The sequence below is a fragment of the Diabrotica undecimpunctata genome, chromosome 3 (genome assembly GCF_040954645.1).
Source record: "Diabrotica undecimpunctata isolate CICGRU chromosome 3, icDiaUnde3, whole genome shotgun sequence".
NCBI classification, from domain to species: Eukaryota; Metazoa; Arthropoda; class Insecta; order Coleoptera; family Chrysomelidae; genus Diabrotica; species Diabrotica undecimpunctata.
The window spans coordinates 42,920,594-42,936,522 of NC_092805.1; the positions used below are offsets into that span (position 1 = coordinate 42,920,594).

General features: G+C 34.1%; 1 protein-coding gene across 2 annotated transcripts in view; it reads right to left on the bottom strand.

Moving 5' to 3' along the window:
* The window catches only part of LOC140436736 (hydrocephalus-inducing protein homolog), a 371,509-nt gene that overhangs the window by 130,055 nt on the left and 225,525 nt on the right, over positions 1-15,929 (bottom strand). For both annotated transcript variants that reach the window (XM_072525797.1, XM_072525796.1), the window contains 3 exons: positions 9,560-9,725; positions 5,286-5,586; positions 1,389-1,622 (listed from right to left, as the gene is read on the bottom strand). In XM_072525797.1, the coding sequence (XP_072381898.1) occupies positions 1,389-1,622; positions 5,286-5,586; positions 9,560-9,725 (701 nt within the window). The remainder of the gene's footprint in view (positions 1-1,388; positions 1,623-5,285; positions 5,587-9,559; positions 9,726-15,929) is intronic.

Below are 15,929 nucleotides of genomic sequence, written 5' to 3' on the forward strand. Positions count from 1 at the left end.
CTATATGGGTAACAATTAATCGTCGACCTTTACCTGTTGGTTTCTTGAAACCAGGTGAATATCCTTCCAGAAATGCTTGTCGACATGTTTTTATAGTTTTGTCTTTCCAAACTCTCCCTACAGTATGCCTTTCATTAACACACGTTTCATCTAAATAATAAATGTTCTTATTTTCTGTCCTCATTTTTTTTTATTTTTCTGAGGTAGTCTCGTCTCCAACACACAATTTCTTCGGAATCGATAAGCATTGACTGTCTGCCAACTTTTTCATACTTAAAGTTTAACTCATGCAAAACTTTCCAAAGTTTGTCTCTACTTATTGTGGGTAAATCGGGATCGTCGGTAATGGCTTGTAAAACTTTATCTAAAGTTGGTATTTGTTTGTTAAAAAAAAAATGAGTGGACCATTCTACGAATTGCATTTTTGAAAAATTCATCCACATTCACTTTCGACAATTTTGGTCTTTCTGGTCTCGGTTTGGGTGGCGTTATACCAGCTGATTTTTCCTCTTTTAAAATGTTATATACAGTTAATTTTGAATATCCCATTACTTTATACGAAATTTCAACTATACTATCAACAGTATTGGAAGGATTGTGTTGCTTAAAATAATTGTAGACGTTAAGGATAACACTCTTTTCGTTAAGTGATAAATAATTCAATTTTAATTTTTTAACTGGTGCATAATCACACGTTAATTCCATATTCTATAAACTCACTATTCACTCTTGCAAAAAACAACTGTGTCAGATCCCTTCACTCGCTTATAATCGATTAAACAAAAATTTTCTGATATTAATGAATGACTATTTAAAGACCATTAACCATTTTATCAATCATTGGTTTTACAAACAAAATCGAAATTTAAACTATTTAAGATAGCGTTCACATTTATCAGAAACCATCTTTCGCTAATCGGCTTTTTCTATCTAAACTATCAAAAGACCAATAACTAAATACCTATGTATTTTAAGAGTTTCTTTATTTTTTGTTATTTAATGGGGCATTATCATAACGACAAAAATAACCATAAATAACGTTACTAAAATAAACAGATTTATATAAATATAATATGCTTTGAAAATGGTTTAAATATCTAACAAACCGAAACAAATAATGTAATACCCTTAAAGTACGTCTATGACCAGCTGAAAAATCCCTAGCCTGCATAGTTCTAACAATAGCAGGTATTTAAATTTTACGATAGTCCATGTGACATGGAAAAATTTCTATCTAAATAAAAACCCAACGTAAAATAAGCTAAAATATTGACGTTGTACGAAAAGCACACATACTAAAATATGCTTAACAATTTAATTTTTTTTCTGAGAATTTACTCCGGCTTATTCTTCAAATATACTATATATACGATGTATTGGAAACTTACGTTTATTGAATCTGGCTTAAAAGTGACAGTAATAGGAGATACACTATAAGCTTCAATTCTTGCAACCAGTGGACTAACTCCAAAACATTTGCCGTCTGTGACTTTTAAGGTAGTTTGTGCAGCAACTTTTCCGATATTATGGAGATAAATCTTTGCTGTCTGGATAGTATTTACACATACGTTATCGAAGTTTAACGTATTTTTACTTATATTGTAGTAACTGTATGTACCAATCTAAAAATGGAATTATTAAAATATTAGTACATTTTTTACAAAAAATAAAACACAAAATACACTGCAAAAATATTTTCTTAATTTTATGGATTTTTGATATCGTTGACTAAGTTTTTTATGGCTTTTTGGCCTTTTAAAATATCTAATATAAACTAAACAACCAATTATAAAGTATTAATTCTTTACTAAACATTCCGGATATCAGATTGGAAGCCTACTAATAATTATTATATTACATCATCATCATCATCACGTAGCGCTACACCCCTGGGTGGGTCTTGGCTGACTGTACAACTTTTTTCCAATTTGTTCGGTCTTCCATCAACCTAGGGTCAAATGGAATGTTCAATTTCCAGAGATCTGCTTGGATGTTATCTGTCCATCGCATTCTGGGACGTCCGAGTGGTCTTTTGCCTGTGGGAATCTCTTCCCATACCAGTTTTACAAGTCTATCGTTATGCAGTCTGTGCACGTGGCCTGCCCATCTTAGTCGCTGTGATTTAATTTCTTTGACAATATCGGCGTCATTGTAGAGTGCTTTTAATTCGATATTGGTTCTGATCTTATGCTGGTTTGTGGTGATGTCATGGCGAGGTTCGAAATTTTTCTAAGTTGTTTTCGTTCAAAGCGTCTATGCTTTTCTTCGTTTGCTTTGATCATGGTCCACGTTTCGCATCCGTATGTTATTACAGGTCTGACGATGGATTTATAGATTTTGATCTTTGAACTTCTTGTAAGATTTTTTGATTTTATGAGCTTATCCAGTGCGAATAGACAGCGGTTTGCAGATTGGATTATGTCTTTTATTTCTTCAGTAACATCGTTGTCAGCTTTGATTACGGCCCCCAGATACTTAAAACGTTGTACTCTTTCAAAATTGAAGGTGTTGATCGTCACATTTTGTCCTATTCTGTCTCTTCGTGTCGTTCTATTTATACACATATATTTCGTCTTCTCTTCATTAATCTTCAGCCCTAATTCACTTGTTGCTCCTTCCATCTTGTTGAAGATGTCTTTCGTCGATAGGATGGAGCCTCCAACGAGATCTATGTCATCTGCATATGCGAGTAATAGCTTGGGGCCTTGAACCGATAGCAATTCTGTTTTTATTTCGGCCGACCTCATGGCTTTCTCTAATACAAGGTTGAAAAGTAGTGGAGACAACGTATCACCCTGTTTGAGTCCACTGTCGATTTCAAAGCTGCCAGACAGTTTATTATTTACACGTACTTTAGATATTCCACCCTCCATACAGACTTTGGTCATCCGAATGAGTTTCTTTGGTATTGAGAGCTCCGCCATGGCATTCCATACTTGGCTTCTTTCAACGCTATCATATACCTGTCGAAACTCTATGAAAAGATTGTGTATGGGTCTGTTATACTTCCAACCCTTTTCTAGAAGTTGTATCAGCGTGAATAGTTGATCTATTGTTGATCTGTTTACCCTAAAACCGGCTTGATATTCGCCTAGGACATTTTCAGCATAAGGGATTAGTCTACTAAGAATGATGTTTGAGAGGGTTTTATATGCCGTGTTTAGGAGTGAAATTTCTCTATAATTCGCGCATTTTGTTTTGTCCTCTTTTTTGTGGGTGGGCACTATTATGTTTTCCTTTCATCGTACTGGTATCCTTTCTTCTAGCCATATATGCGTTATTAGCTGGTGGATTTGGCGATGTAGTGCGTCTCCCCCATATTTCAGAAGTTCTGCTGGTATATCGTCCGTACCCGGCGCTTTGTGATTTTTCAGCTTATTTAAGGCCTTTTGGGTTTCTTTAATGGAGGGATTTTTGACGGGCATGTTCGCTGTAATATAGATCTAATTATATTACATCGTTTAATCTTATAGTCTAGGGCCAGCTAGGTCACCGTGGCCTTTTCAATTGTGATGAGTCCACCCAAGTTTTTTTAATGTATTTTTGACTGCTGATTACGAATTTTGAGGTTGGATTTTGATCCGAGTGGTAAAACAATGGTCATAAACAATTAAATTGTTCATAAGGCTCTAGTTCGTAAATTAAAAGAAACAATTTTTTTTCAAATACAATTTGTTACTTGAAAAAAAAATTAAGTAAATGGCATTTAATAAACTTAATCCAATAAGTAGAACTCAAGATATTGTAAAATTAGTGCAAAATTGTTGTAAAATAAGTATTTTTGGAAGCTTTTTCGATCGTAAGTCGACTTCTACACGTACAAATGAGTCTCATTTTAAAGTTTAATTTATATACTTTTAAACAAAATGTGTTAAATTACTTTATCTTCATTTGTTTTAACGTAATATTCGTTTAAAGTTGCACTTTTTTTTTAAATTGTAAATTAATTTGTTTATAAGGGTTTTAAGCAAATTTAACCAATAAATATTTATACTTGAATTAACAGTAATGATAGACAAACTAAAAAGCAAAAACATGAAAAACTAAGATTTCAAAAATATATTATAAGGAAATTGTTCTTGTTTATACAAACATTTTTTTTTTTTATAAATCTACATCGAGACCTACAGGAAATCTCATTTTTACATTTATATGGTGGTATGACATTAAAGTTAAAAATTTTGGGGTTTCAGAGTCTCATTATCTATGTGAGATCCATATAAAAGGGGATCGTTTTTTGCAACAACATCAAGGCACATCAATTGTGTGTACACCACATAAAAGGCTCGTTTTATATGCAATTGGATTAAGTTAGATGTTGGTCGCATATTTGTAATAAGAAAAAGCATATCTGTGATAACACCTCCATGGTCATATAAACAAAAACGTAGCTCATCAAACCTTTTTACATTTTCCGAGTTATTTAAAACCTTTACCAAAAATTATTTTGCTAGTTTAAGACTTTCTTGAAAAGATAACTCCGAGCTATCTATAAATTAACTTTGTAAAAACAAAATTAACTAAAAATGTATTAATATCACCAAATGATTTCTCAAAAAGCACTATAGTTTTATTATGATGTAAAAAAACCTAATTTAAAATATTAGTTCTTTTGGATTAATGATTACTTTTTGAGATAGCAAAGTGTTGAAGATTATTGAAAATTTATAAATATTCCCTTAGCAAAAATGTTATAAATATTTTTTAGTTTGTTTTTAATGATTTAACTTTTGTACCGACTTTTCTGGTGAAATCTACACCAGTAAGATGGTGCAAAACTGGTAGTACATAGTTCTTCACCATAAAATAAAGCCAAACAATAAATTGGTATATTTCTTGTGGTTTTACCAGTCCCCGCACACACCCACAAGGTCTGAAATAAAGTTCCTTATGATTATATCTAGTATAAGTACCTTAAAATTATATCTTACATGATAATATCTTATAGCAAATATTATACGTTATCTTCAAAATGAAGATAAGTCCTAAGACATACAAATTTTATTGAACATTGATTGCGCGCGCCTAACTGGCATTTAAAATCGACAGTCGCTTCAAGCGTTGTTTGTGAGAAAACGGTTTGTTTTACACAAAAATTGCTAATAAACATTCTTGTTTAAAATTATTTCAGTTACATTTTTTATTTAAAACATTTTACTCTAAAGAAAAAAAGTAATACAACGCCAGTATAGAAGGTTCGCTTCAAAAAAGTAATGCAAAGCTAATATAGAAGCTTCGACTTAAAAACTATAAAGATTAACCAATATAAAAACAATTTTAATTACATTTGTGGTACTTGGAATCTCTCCAACGTTTTGAACTATATAAAGTTCTTTAAACATTTTTTGGTAATCATCAAATATCAATTTGGGTTCCGCACCCTCAGCGTGTAAGGTGACAGTTCTTTCTTTGTGAAAACCTTTTGCCGGTTCGGAAACTATAATATATATTACTTCTTCGTGAAGTCCTGCATAACTAGGTTTATAGGTTACTTCTACTTCCGCGGTGGTTCCAGGTTCTACTGAACCAGTTGATGAAATAATAGTAAATTCTCCCACATTTAGTACAGTTTCTTTGGCTTTTGCACTAAAACAAAAATAAGTAAATGTTGTATTGTTAAAACATTTTTTCATAGGCAGTGGATTTATAATGTATATTAAAATCTAAAAAATTCTTGATTAATCATCCTTTGTTATTATTGCACGATTTGAGTACAGGCATGCAAATATAAATATTTAGTATATTCAAAATACACATACAAACTAAAACTCAAAATATCAAGTTGCCGATTAAACACTACTCTGTCTTCCGAAAATATTATTACGTTTTTTTCTGAACTGAACAAAATAGAAATCTTCGGCAAACTATAACAAATATATTATATTTTAAAGCCAACGAATAAATGGAAAGCACAATAACGATATCTCAAATTTAAATATTTGTTAAAACTATCTTTTTGCTAACAATATAGCTCGATTACCAATGATTCAGTGAGGTTTCCCCATGTTACAATGAACAGAAGCTATGATATTGTGCATGACATTTGACAGCTGAGCCAGGCATATGACGTAGCGAAGATCCCTTGGACCCATTATTTGTAATGATAGCTTAACGACTTTTTTTGGCATTAAAGCAATTTACCGCGTTTTTTCTTCAGTTAAGCATTTTAGGTCTTGAAAAGTACCTGTCGTGTTTAGTTGCTGTTTAGTTTATTATACTGTTTAGTTTATTATACTGTTTAGTAGTTTTTTGCAAAACTTGTAAATCTTACCTCAGCCATTTTGTTACATTTTTGAATGTTTTTTATAATGTTAAAAATAGGTGCTTTCGAAAAACCTTTGGATAAACTGAGTGGGTGCATAGTTATGCAACTAAAAATAATTTTATTATATATCTTTTATTTTATAGATTAACGAAGACCTAGGCTCGTGTGAATATATCAGTTTAAAGCTTTATAACAGGTATTTCATAAATATTTCTTGGTATTATTATAGACAGCGACCTTAACTGGTTCCTTCATATCGATTGGTTAACTAAGAAACTTACCACATACTGCTATGTAGTAAGATCTGTTTTGAAAAAAATCAATTTATCATCTTCCAAAATAACATATTTTTCTTTGTTCGAGTCTCATCTACGATATGGTCTTCCTTTTTGGAGCTCTAGTACAGCTGCTCAATCTAATTTTATTATTAAATTACAAAAGAGCAATACGGTATCTGTTTACGGCCTCAGAAGAACTACACATTGCAGAAGCTACTTAAAAAATCACGATATTTTAAAAACTTTTTGCTTAATTCGTAAACACTACATGTTTTTCCAGCAACACCTAAGCATCACTTCCACCAGAAATTCAAACGTCGATGTTTATTTACCGATCCCGTTCACTTAATAAAAAAAGCTATAAGTAGACACAAAAACCTTCTCCTTTCCTCTAACTTTCCAATTCTAATATTTGCCTAGTAATTTTTTCTGGTTTCATTTTAATAATACGTCCGAACCAGAATCTTTTCTCTTGTTTAATGCACAATGTCAATTTAACAAACCAATCGGGATATTACCAAATGCAGATGGTATCACTATAACTGAAACGCAAGACAAATTACGTAGATGGAAAGAAATACACCTATTTTATGACCAAAAAGTAGAACAATTCGAAGTTAACGGAGAAATCACGGGACCAGAAATAATGAAGGAGAAAGTTATTTATGCCATAAAACACACAAAAGGTAGAAAAGCCCCAGGATCCGATAATATACCGATTGAACTATTGAAGATAATTGATGAAGATAATATGATGCCTTGGTAGACCTTTTCAACTCCAGATACAAGACGGGACACATACCCAAAGAATGGCTTCTCTCAACGTAACGATTCCAAAAATCACAAATGCTAAAGATTGCAATGACTATCGGACAATTGCAATAATGAGCCACACATTGAAAACCTTTCTTAAAATCATAAATAACAGAATCCACATGAAATTAGAATAAGAAATAAGTGATTCACAGATGGATTTTAGAAAGGGTCTAGGAACTAGAAAAGCATTATTCAAAGTCAATGTTCTAACACAACGATGTCTAGATATGAATCAGGACATATATGCTTGCTTCATAGATTTTAAAAAAGCTTTTGACAGAGTTCAACATGAAAAGCTTTTAAGTATTTTTAAGACCAAAAACATAGATAGTATAGATCTACAAATTATATCAAATCTGTATCAAAATTAGAAAGCAAGAATAAGATTCGAATGAGAACTGACAGAGGAAGTAAGTATACCTAGAGGAGTTCGACAAGGGTGCATACTTTCACCACTCTTATTCAACGTCTACAGTGAAGTGATATTTCAAGAAGCTTTATTAGATATTGTGGAAGGTATTTTGGTCAACGGAAATAGCATTAATAATATTAGATATGCGGACGATACGGTCATATTTTCAAGTGAAATGGAAGAACTACAGTACATAATATAACATGTATGCAATGCATGTGAAAGGTACGGACTGCAAATGAATCTCAAGAAAACGAAATCAATGATATTCTCAAATAAAACCACAAAATGTAAATAACCTGATCATCAATAATACAACGATCGAAAGAGTCACAACATAAAAATATTTAGGAACGTGGCTAACAGAAGATGGAAATCAAACAAAAGAAATCAGATCTAGAATAGAAATGGCAAAAAACAAATTCATAAAATTGAAGAACTTACTTTGCAACCGTAACCTTAACCTAGAAATCCGCACAAGAATGCTACGTTGTTACGTTTTTTCTACTTTACTATACGGCATGGAAGAGTGGACAATAAAACAGTCTGAAATCAAAAAATTAAACTCCTTTGAGATGTGGTGCTACAGGAGAATCCACAGAATATCGTGGACTGAAAAAGTAACTAATATAGATGTGTTACAAAGAATGAAGAAAAAATGTGAAGTCATAAAAACTGTTAAAATTAGAAAGATTCAATATCCGGGTCATATAATGAGGGGCGAGAAGTACGTATTACTTAGGTTAATTATGCAAGGGAAGAGAAACCCAGGACGCAAAATATCCTGGCTAAGAAATTTGAGAGAGTGGTTCGGTTGCAGCTCATTAGAATTATTCAGAAGCGCGGCCAATAAAATTAAAATAGCGATGATGATTTCCAACCTCCGATAGGAGAAGAAATCTGAAGAAGAAGTCAATTTTACCAGTAATGCACAATACTATTGAGTATTCTCAGTTTTACATTTTTTAAGATGCTGTCGTGCCTTTATTCTGTTCTTTGGTGCGTAGTATTGGATCCAGGTTTCATCATCAACTATCAGTCAAGGCCAAACGTCTGAGCAATTGCGTTTCGTGAAGTCCAAACACTGCTGAGAATGATCACATGATCATGTTTTTGGTCAATGGTCAGCAAACGCTGCACCCATCAGCAGGATCATTTTTTGATATTCAAAAACTTGGTTAAAAATATAACTAGTGTGTAGACTTCTTTACTAATTCTTGTCGCGTCTGCCAATTCAAGTACCTTCACTTTAGTTAAGCTATTTTATGGATCTTCATCACATTTTCCGGTGTACCTGCATTGGGGGGCTGTCCAGTACGTGCTTCTTTAATGTAGATGTACAACCACTACAAAATTCACGAAACTAAAATTTGACAGTGCAATCTGAAGGATCAATAGTATCATAATATCTATCCAACTTTCCTTTTGTATCCTTTTGCGTTTTATTTCTCAAATAATAATTGTTAATGAGAAATCAAAAATTATTTTTCTCCATACACGTCATTTTTCAAACACGTCAATTTTATGCAGTTCTCAAAGATACTAATGGCTGTATCGCGCTAAAATTGGACATGTATGCATAAAAAAAGCTTAGAATTTCTAGAACTAATATTTTTTTGAAATCGCAGCGCTCTAATCGACAAAGGTGGTTACCTATCAGACCAACAGGTATGGTTATAGATAATAAACTAAGATGTACAGAAACATAATTAGAAAAAAATAAATTGTTACGTAAGCTTTAAAAACAAGCGGACCATTCTTAAAAAAAAACAAATTTAAATAACTCACCTCTTCCTTAAGGAATCTTTCGACTTTCTGGAATCTCTAGATTTTTTAGAAACTTTAGTGTCTTTTGATTCCTTCGATTGTTTAGTGTTATCTGTTTTGTCACTTCTGCTAGTACTCTTTCCCGATCTGGCTGAGTTTTGTAAAGCACTATCTGATCTAAGTTTTTCTAAAATAAAGTGTATGTTACAAATAAATATGCACTGTATATGAGACTTAAAGATATAAATATAACAATAAAAAATAATTAATAAAAAAAAAATCAATTTAAACAAACGATAAATATCTTATGTAATTTAAATATAGCTAAAATACACAAATTGTTGGGGAGGTTTGGAAAAAACACATTAACGTTATCCTGAGAAAGCTATGCGTTTTTCATCAAATTAGATTCATGTTTCTTAGACATATTGACTTAAAAACATTATATTTTTAGGTCGGAAAATTTAATTTTTACGCAAAGTTCCTCAGGAAACCACACATTTTTCACATGTTTTACTCTCCTTTATTCTAGCTTTCAGTACTCCCAAAGGCATTTAAAAATAGCACACTCGAAAATTCTATATCTTGTGTATCGGTATCTGTAGAGTAGGGAGGGTGAGTCAAGTTCCACAGAACTTAGACCACAATTGTGTATCCCCTCAAAGAGCTGTCATCCTTAGCTCATTGTCCATGTTGCCATTTCTAGAAAGATGTGTGCCATTTCTAGGAAGATGTGTTCCATCTCTAGGAAGTTACCAGGGGACATCCCCTTATGTAGGCAGGTGTAAGCCAAGGTTCGCCGAGCAAGACTCTCATATTGACGATAACTGTAGTTGACAATGACCAGTTAAAATAGTTTATCTTTTATTGCATACAACAAATTTACTGACACACTACATTGTAAGAAGATATAATTGTGTTAATTAACAATTTTGTCATAAATCCGAATATTATTATATTATTTTTGTTTACAGGCTATTGTATTTTTTTTATTTATTTTTATGTGATTTTTTTAAATAGGTAGATACTTTTTTGATTTTTATTATTTATTTATTTGTTTTTTTTTTAATTTTTCTTTTATTCTTTTTTTTTTGTATAACATTTATAATCTTTAATTTTATTACTTAAGCATATGCATAATCTAAATTTACAGGATGTTATACATTCGTAGACACATTTTTTAAATTTTGTATGAAAAAAAGAATCTTCTATTTCATAATTACTAAATTTGCGCGAGATTTTAATGATAAACCTTCGCATACCGTACCAACTTAGTCATTAGTCACTATTGATTTTATATGAGACGATAGTACGAGTAAGAGAGTATTAACATTTAAAAGGTTGTATAAAAAAATACATACATATATATGAATAATATACTCGTATGTGTAGATAGAATACCGACATATACGGAACGAGAAACGTACATCTATATAATTCCCTGTGAAGTATCTGCATAACTGTCTGTTCTGCATAATGCATATGTTGCTAGAGAGGTCATCAATGGACATACTGCGAACGGCAGCCAGATGGTTGGTGGAGAGCAAGAGCAGTGGGTTTAAAACTAGCTTTCTAACCTAGGAATTCGGTGGCAGCATTAATTACTTTTGAAGACAGTGTTTCTGCTTTTTATGAGAATATGAAGGTAAATTAATTACTTATAGTTGTCTTGTGGATCTGCACTGACTTTAAACTTACTATACTATATTTAACTGTATTAATATGGAGCAAATTAAACTACCAACAATTAAAGGTAGTAATAGATATAGATTGATTTAATCTAATATAGCTTAGATTAGAGTACTTTCTAAGATAGAATTGCTGACAACACAACACAACAAGAAATTTACGGAGGACTTAACTCTTTGACTACTTACATCGACGTGTTTTCGTTTCCTCAAAAATTTAAACTGTCTTCAAAAGAAAATCTCTCTTTCTCTAATTTCTGCAAAAGACACATACAGACACTTTTTACTCGGAAATTTATTGATAAAAGAAAACGTTGTACTTTGAATTAAATTACTTAGCCCTAAATAGGTAGGAAATATTCTAAAACTTTTATTAAGGCCAACTCCACTGAAGATATATGGCGTGACGAATGTTAACTGCTGATCGCGCCAAGAGTTGAATTTTTCTATTCAAGCAGATAAATTTTAACTACAGTCATTTGTTACGCCTTAAAGACAATTTGATAGGGTACAAGACACTATTGCCAAAATACAGATAAGTCCAGTGGCGTATCAGTTGTATGTTAAAGGAAATAAAAAAAATAAAAAATTAACTAAAAAAATGTTAGAACGTTAAGGTTGCATACATAAGGTTCCTCAGACCTAAAAATGAAAAAAAAAAAAAAAGACAAGGGTAGGATTTTGAAATGGCTGCACAAGGGACAAAAAGACTAAAGATACTCCAAGTAAACATCGGGAGGGCCAAAATGGCACACCAACTGATATATGCAAAAGCCCTCGAGATTGGAGCAGATCTACTTGTTGTCCCTGAGCCCAACAAAAACATTACTAAAAACAAAGGCTGGATAGCTGATATAAACGCAGATGTCGCTATATACATAATGAATAAGAAAGTATGCATAAATAAGATTGTCAAGAAAGAGGGGCACGTGTTAATTAAAATAGGAAGCCTGGCTATTATTGCCTGCTATATCTCTCCGAATATTAGCCTGATGCGCTACAAAGAACAGGTCGAGAATATCATAATGACATCACAAACATATCGGGATTTTATACTTGCTGGCGACGTGAACGCCAAATCAATCATATGGGGGTCTCCCAGAAATGACCATAGAGGGGAGATGTGGAATGATTGGATATTCGCAAATGACCTAGTAGTGCTAAACAATGGAAAACCCACATTTGTGAGAGGAGAGAGTCGAAGTCACATAGATATTACCCTTGTGAAGAAAGTTATGCCAGAAAGATTGCGGGCTGGGAGGTGTTGGAGGATAATCTCTACACTTTTCACAGATACATAGTCTTTGAAACTGGCATCAAGGTCTCGAAGATCGGCCGGAAAAAAGTAACCTTTAATAAAGAAGCCTATACGAGGCAGATAAGTAACCTACAAGAAGGCGACACTACCGAATTCCAAGATTTCAGACAGAAAATTATTAATGCATACACTTCAAGTAACTCCACCGAGAACGTCACATATACAGTGCCATACTGGTGGAATGATGAGATCCAGAGCAAGAGAGCCGAATGTTTCAGACTCAGGCGTACGGCACAAAGGTATAGGACTCCACAACACACTGAAAATTACAAGCGAGCTAAAAAAGAATTGGGTAGAGAAATTAAACGGGCGAAGCACTCTTGCTGGCATAACCTATGCACAGCACTAGAAGATGATGTATGGGGCGAAGCCTATAGAATTGCCACAAAAACATTAAGAACAGAGACCCCATACAGCCTTTGTGCCAAAAAAACGGAAGGAAATAGCTAATACCCTATTTCCTGCTAAGCCCCCACAGCAGTTCACTTAAAATAATGTCAACGTTCGATCTGTTGATTTTTCGGCTGAAGAAATAGCAATTGCGACAAAAAGTATTAAATTAGGAAAAGCAGCTGGTCCTGATGGTGTGCCTCCTGAGGCGTTAAAGATCATCATAGAGAAAAATCCTGAGATGGTTCGGAGGATCTTCAATGAACTCCTCCAGAAGCAAATGTTTCCCATAATGATTAAACAGGCAAGACTGACGTTAATACTTAAACCGGGCAGGGATCCCGAGATTGCCAACTCATACAGGCCGATCTGCCTTCTAGACAGCCTGGGGAAATTTTATGAAAATCTTATTAAAAATCGCCTAGAAGACGAATTACAGATAAATGGAAGTATATCTGACAAACAGTACGGATTCAGGAAATCTAGATCATCCATCGATGCGGTAAAAGAAATAGTTGACACTGTAAAAAGTACGAGGGAAAAATGGGCCGCCCTCGTGATGTTTGATGTGAGAAACGCTTTCAACTCAGCCAACTGGGGTCACATTATCACCTCACTGGAAAAAGCAAATGTGTCAGATTATTTGATCAATATAATTAAGGACTACCTCAATGAAAGGTATGTCCAAGTGGCAAAACCTAAAGACCTGAAAACATCAGCAGGTGTACCGCAAGGATCCGTACTAGGACCAATGCTTTGGAACATTTTATATAATGAAATCCTAGAAATCGACTATGGAGCAGAGACCAAAGCTATTGCATACGCAGTCGATTTAGCTCTACTCATTCAGTGTATCAATAACTTGGAGTTAGAAATGTTAGTCAACAGAAGCTGTAGAAAAGTCAAAAGATGGATGGTGAAACAAGATCTAGAGTTGGCAACAGAAAAAACAGAAATTCTGATCTTGAAAGGCCCTAGAGCCCGCCCAAACCTGGCTTTTGTAGTAGGTAGTACAAGTATAGAGCCTACGTACTGTGCTAAATATCTGGGCATCCAACTAGACACAGGTCTAAGATTTACAAAGCACCTGATGAAAGTAGTCCAAAGAGCAGAAGAGAGAACCGCGGCATTAATAAAAATTATGCCAAATATCGGCGGTCCAAGTACCCTCAAAAGAAGAATGTACCTTCAGATTGTGCATTCTACCCTCTTATACGGCGCTCCCGTATGGTACGAAGCCTTGAGAATGGCTAAGTATAAAGAACTGCTTGCAAAGGCACAAGGGAAGCCTCTACTAAAGGTAACAAGCGCATACCGGACTACTTCTACGATTGCCCTACAGGTCATAACAGGTACGCTCCCCATTCACCTCCTAGCAAAAGAAAGAGACACTTTGTATAACAGAGAAAACGGTCATTTACCGGAAATAAAATCCGAAGTAAGATCACATATGCTCCAAATATGGCAAAATGAATGGGAGGCACAAACGGAGAAGGCACAATGGACCAAAATGTTAATCCCTGATGTGGTAACTTGGTCTAAATGTAGGTTCAGAAGGTTAAATTATTTTTTTACACAATTTCTCACCGGCCATGGCTCCTTTAGGTCGTACACGTATAGAATAAAAAAGACAACAAATGATTTGTGTATAGATTGTGGTGTCATAGACGACGCAGAACACTGCATTTTTGCTTGCACTACTTTCCAAAGAGAACGGAATAATCTAATATCAAGGCTAGGAGCGATAACGCCCAACAATCTGATACAGAAAGCGACGCAAAACAAAGAATCCTACGATGTTACTATCGACATAATTACGCAAATTATAAAGAAAAAGGAGACGCTAGAAAGAGCGAGACAGGAACAAGGTGGTTGAGAACAAATTACATAATACGCTGTCATGAGTTCTTTACAGCTCGGCTGCACGACGGAATAGACGGCACCTTTACAGCCAGATCTGTAATTATATTACGTACGTAGTTTTCACGACCTCATGCCTCTTTTAATTCACATTCCTTCCTTGTCAGGCTGAACACACCTGCACTTTTTATGAACCCATATTTTGTTTCCCCACAATACCGTCTCTGCATATCATTTTAAGTGGTTCTTATCGTTGTTAGGTAAGAATACTTTTACAATTTTCTCCCAAATTTTCAGACTGCACAAGGCATCTCAATGTTTCGTTCACCGATTGAACTCGTCCGGGGGTGCCTTGTCCGAAGAAGGGGTGGTTTTTAGTTGGTAGGCGACTGGTCAGGGGTGCATGTGGCGCATATAATCCATACTTTGGATGCTATGTCCTAGCATGTGCTCCTTTCCGGATCGAATCCAACAGTACTAGGGACATCTTCCCTAGTCGGTTTAGAACCTTTCCACCTCAGTCAAAAAAAAAAAATGTTGCATATACAATAAAAACATTCGGACGGTTAACGAGAAAGATATCGATGGGAGAAGAACAGTTTGGGTTTATGCCAAGAAGGAGAATAACAGATACCTTGTTTGCTTTGAGATACCCGAAAAATACGGCGAGAAAAAAAGAAAGGTATGTTCGGTATTTATAGATCTTGAGAAGGCCTACTACATTGTTATTACACAAGAGCTATGGAGATGTATGAGGAAAAAACGGTTTTTCAAAAAGTACGTATGGCTCCTGAAGAATATATATGGGGGAGCGTACACCAAAGTAAAGACTTCTGTTGGATTGACTGAAAGTTCATCAAGGCTCTTCGTTGAATCTTTACCTGTTTAATATGGTTATCAATATACTGACATTAAATGTAAGGGAAGAGGCTCCTTGGTCAAAGCTCTACAGCCTCAAAACGTTTTAAGAAGAAAGACAGCAATGGTTTGGTTGTGTCAGACGTAGAAATGAAAACTATGTGGAAAGAAGGATAGAGCTGTTAGCAGTTGATAGAAAGACAGGTAAAGGAAAAGCGAGGAGAAGATAAAAAAGGCAAAAAGGTGTGGCAAAATTCTTAAAAGAGAAAGGTTTAGG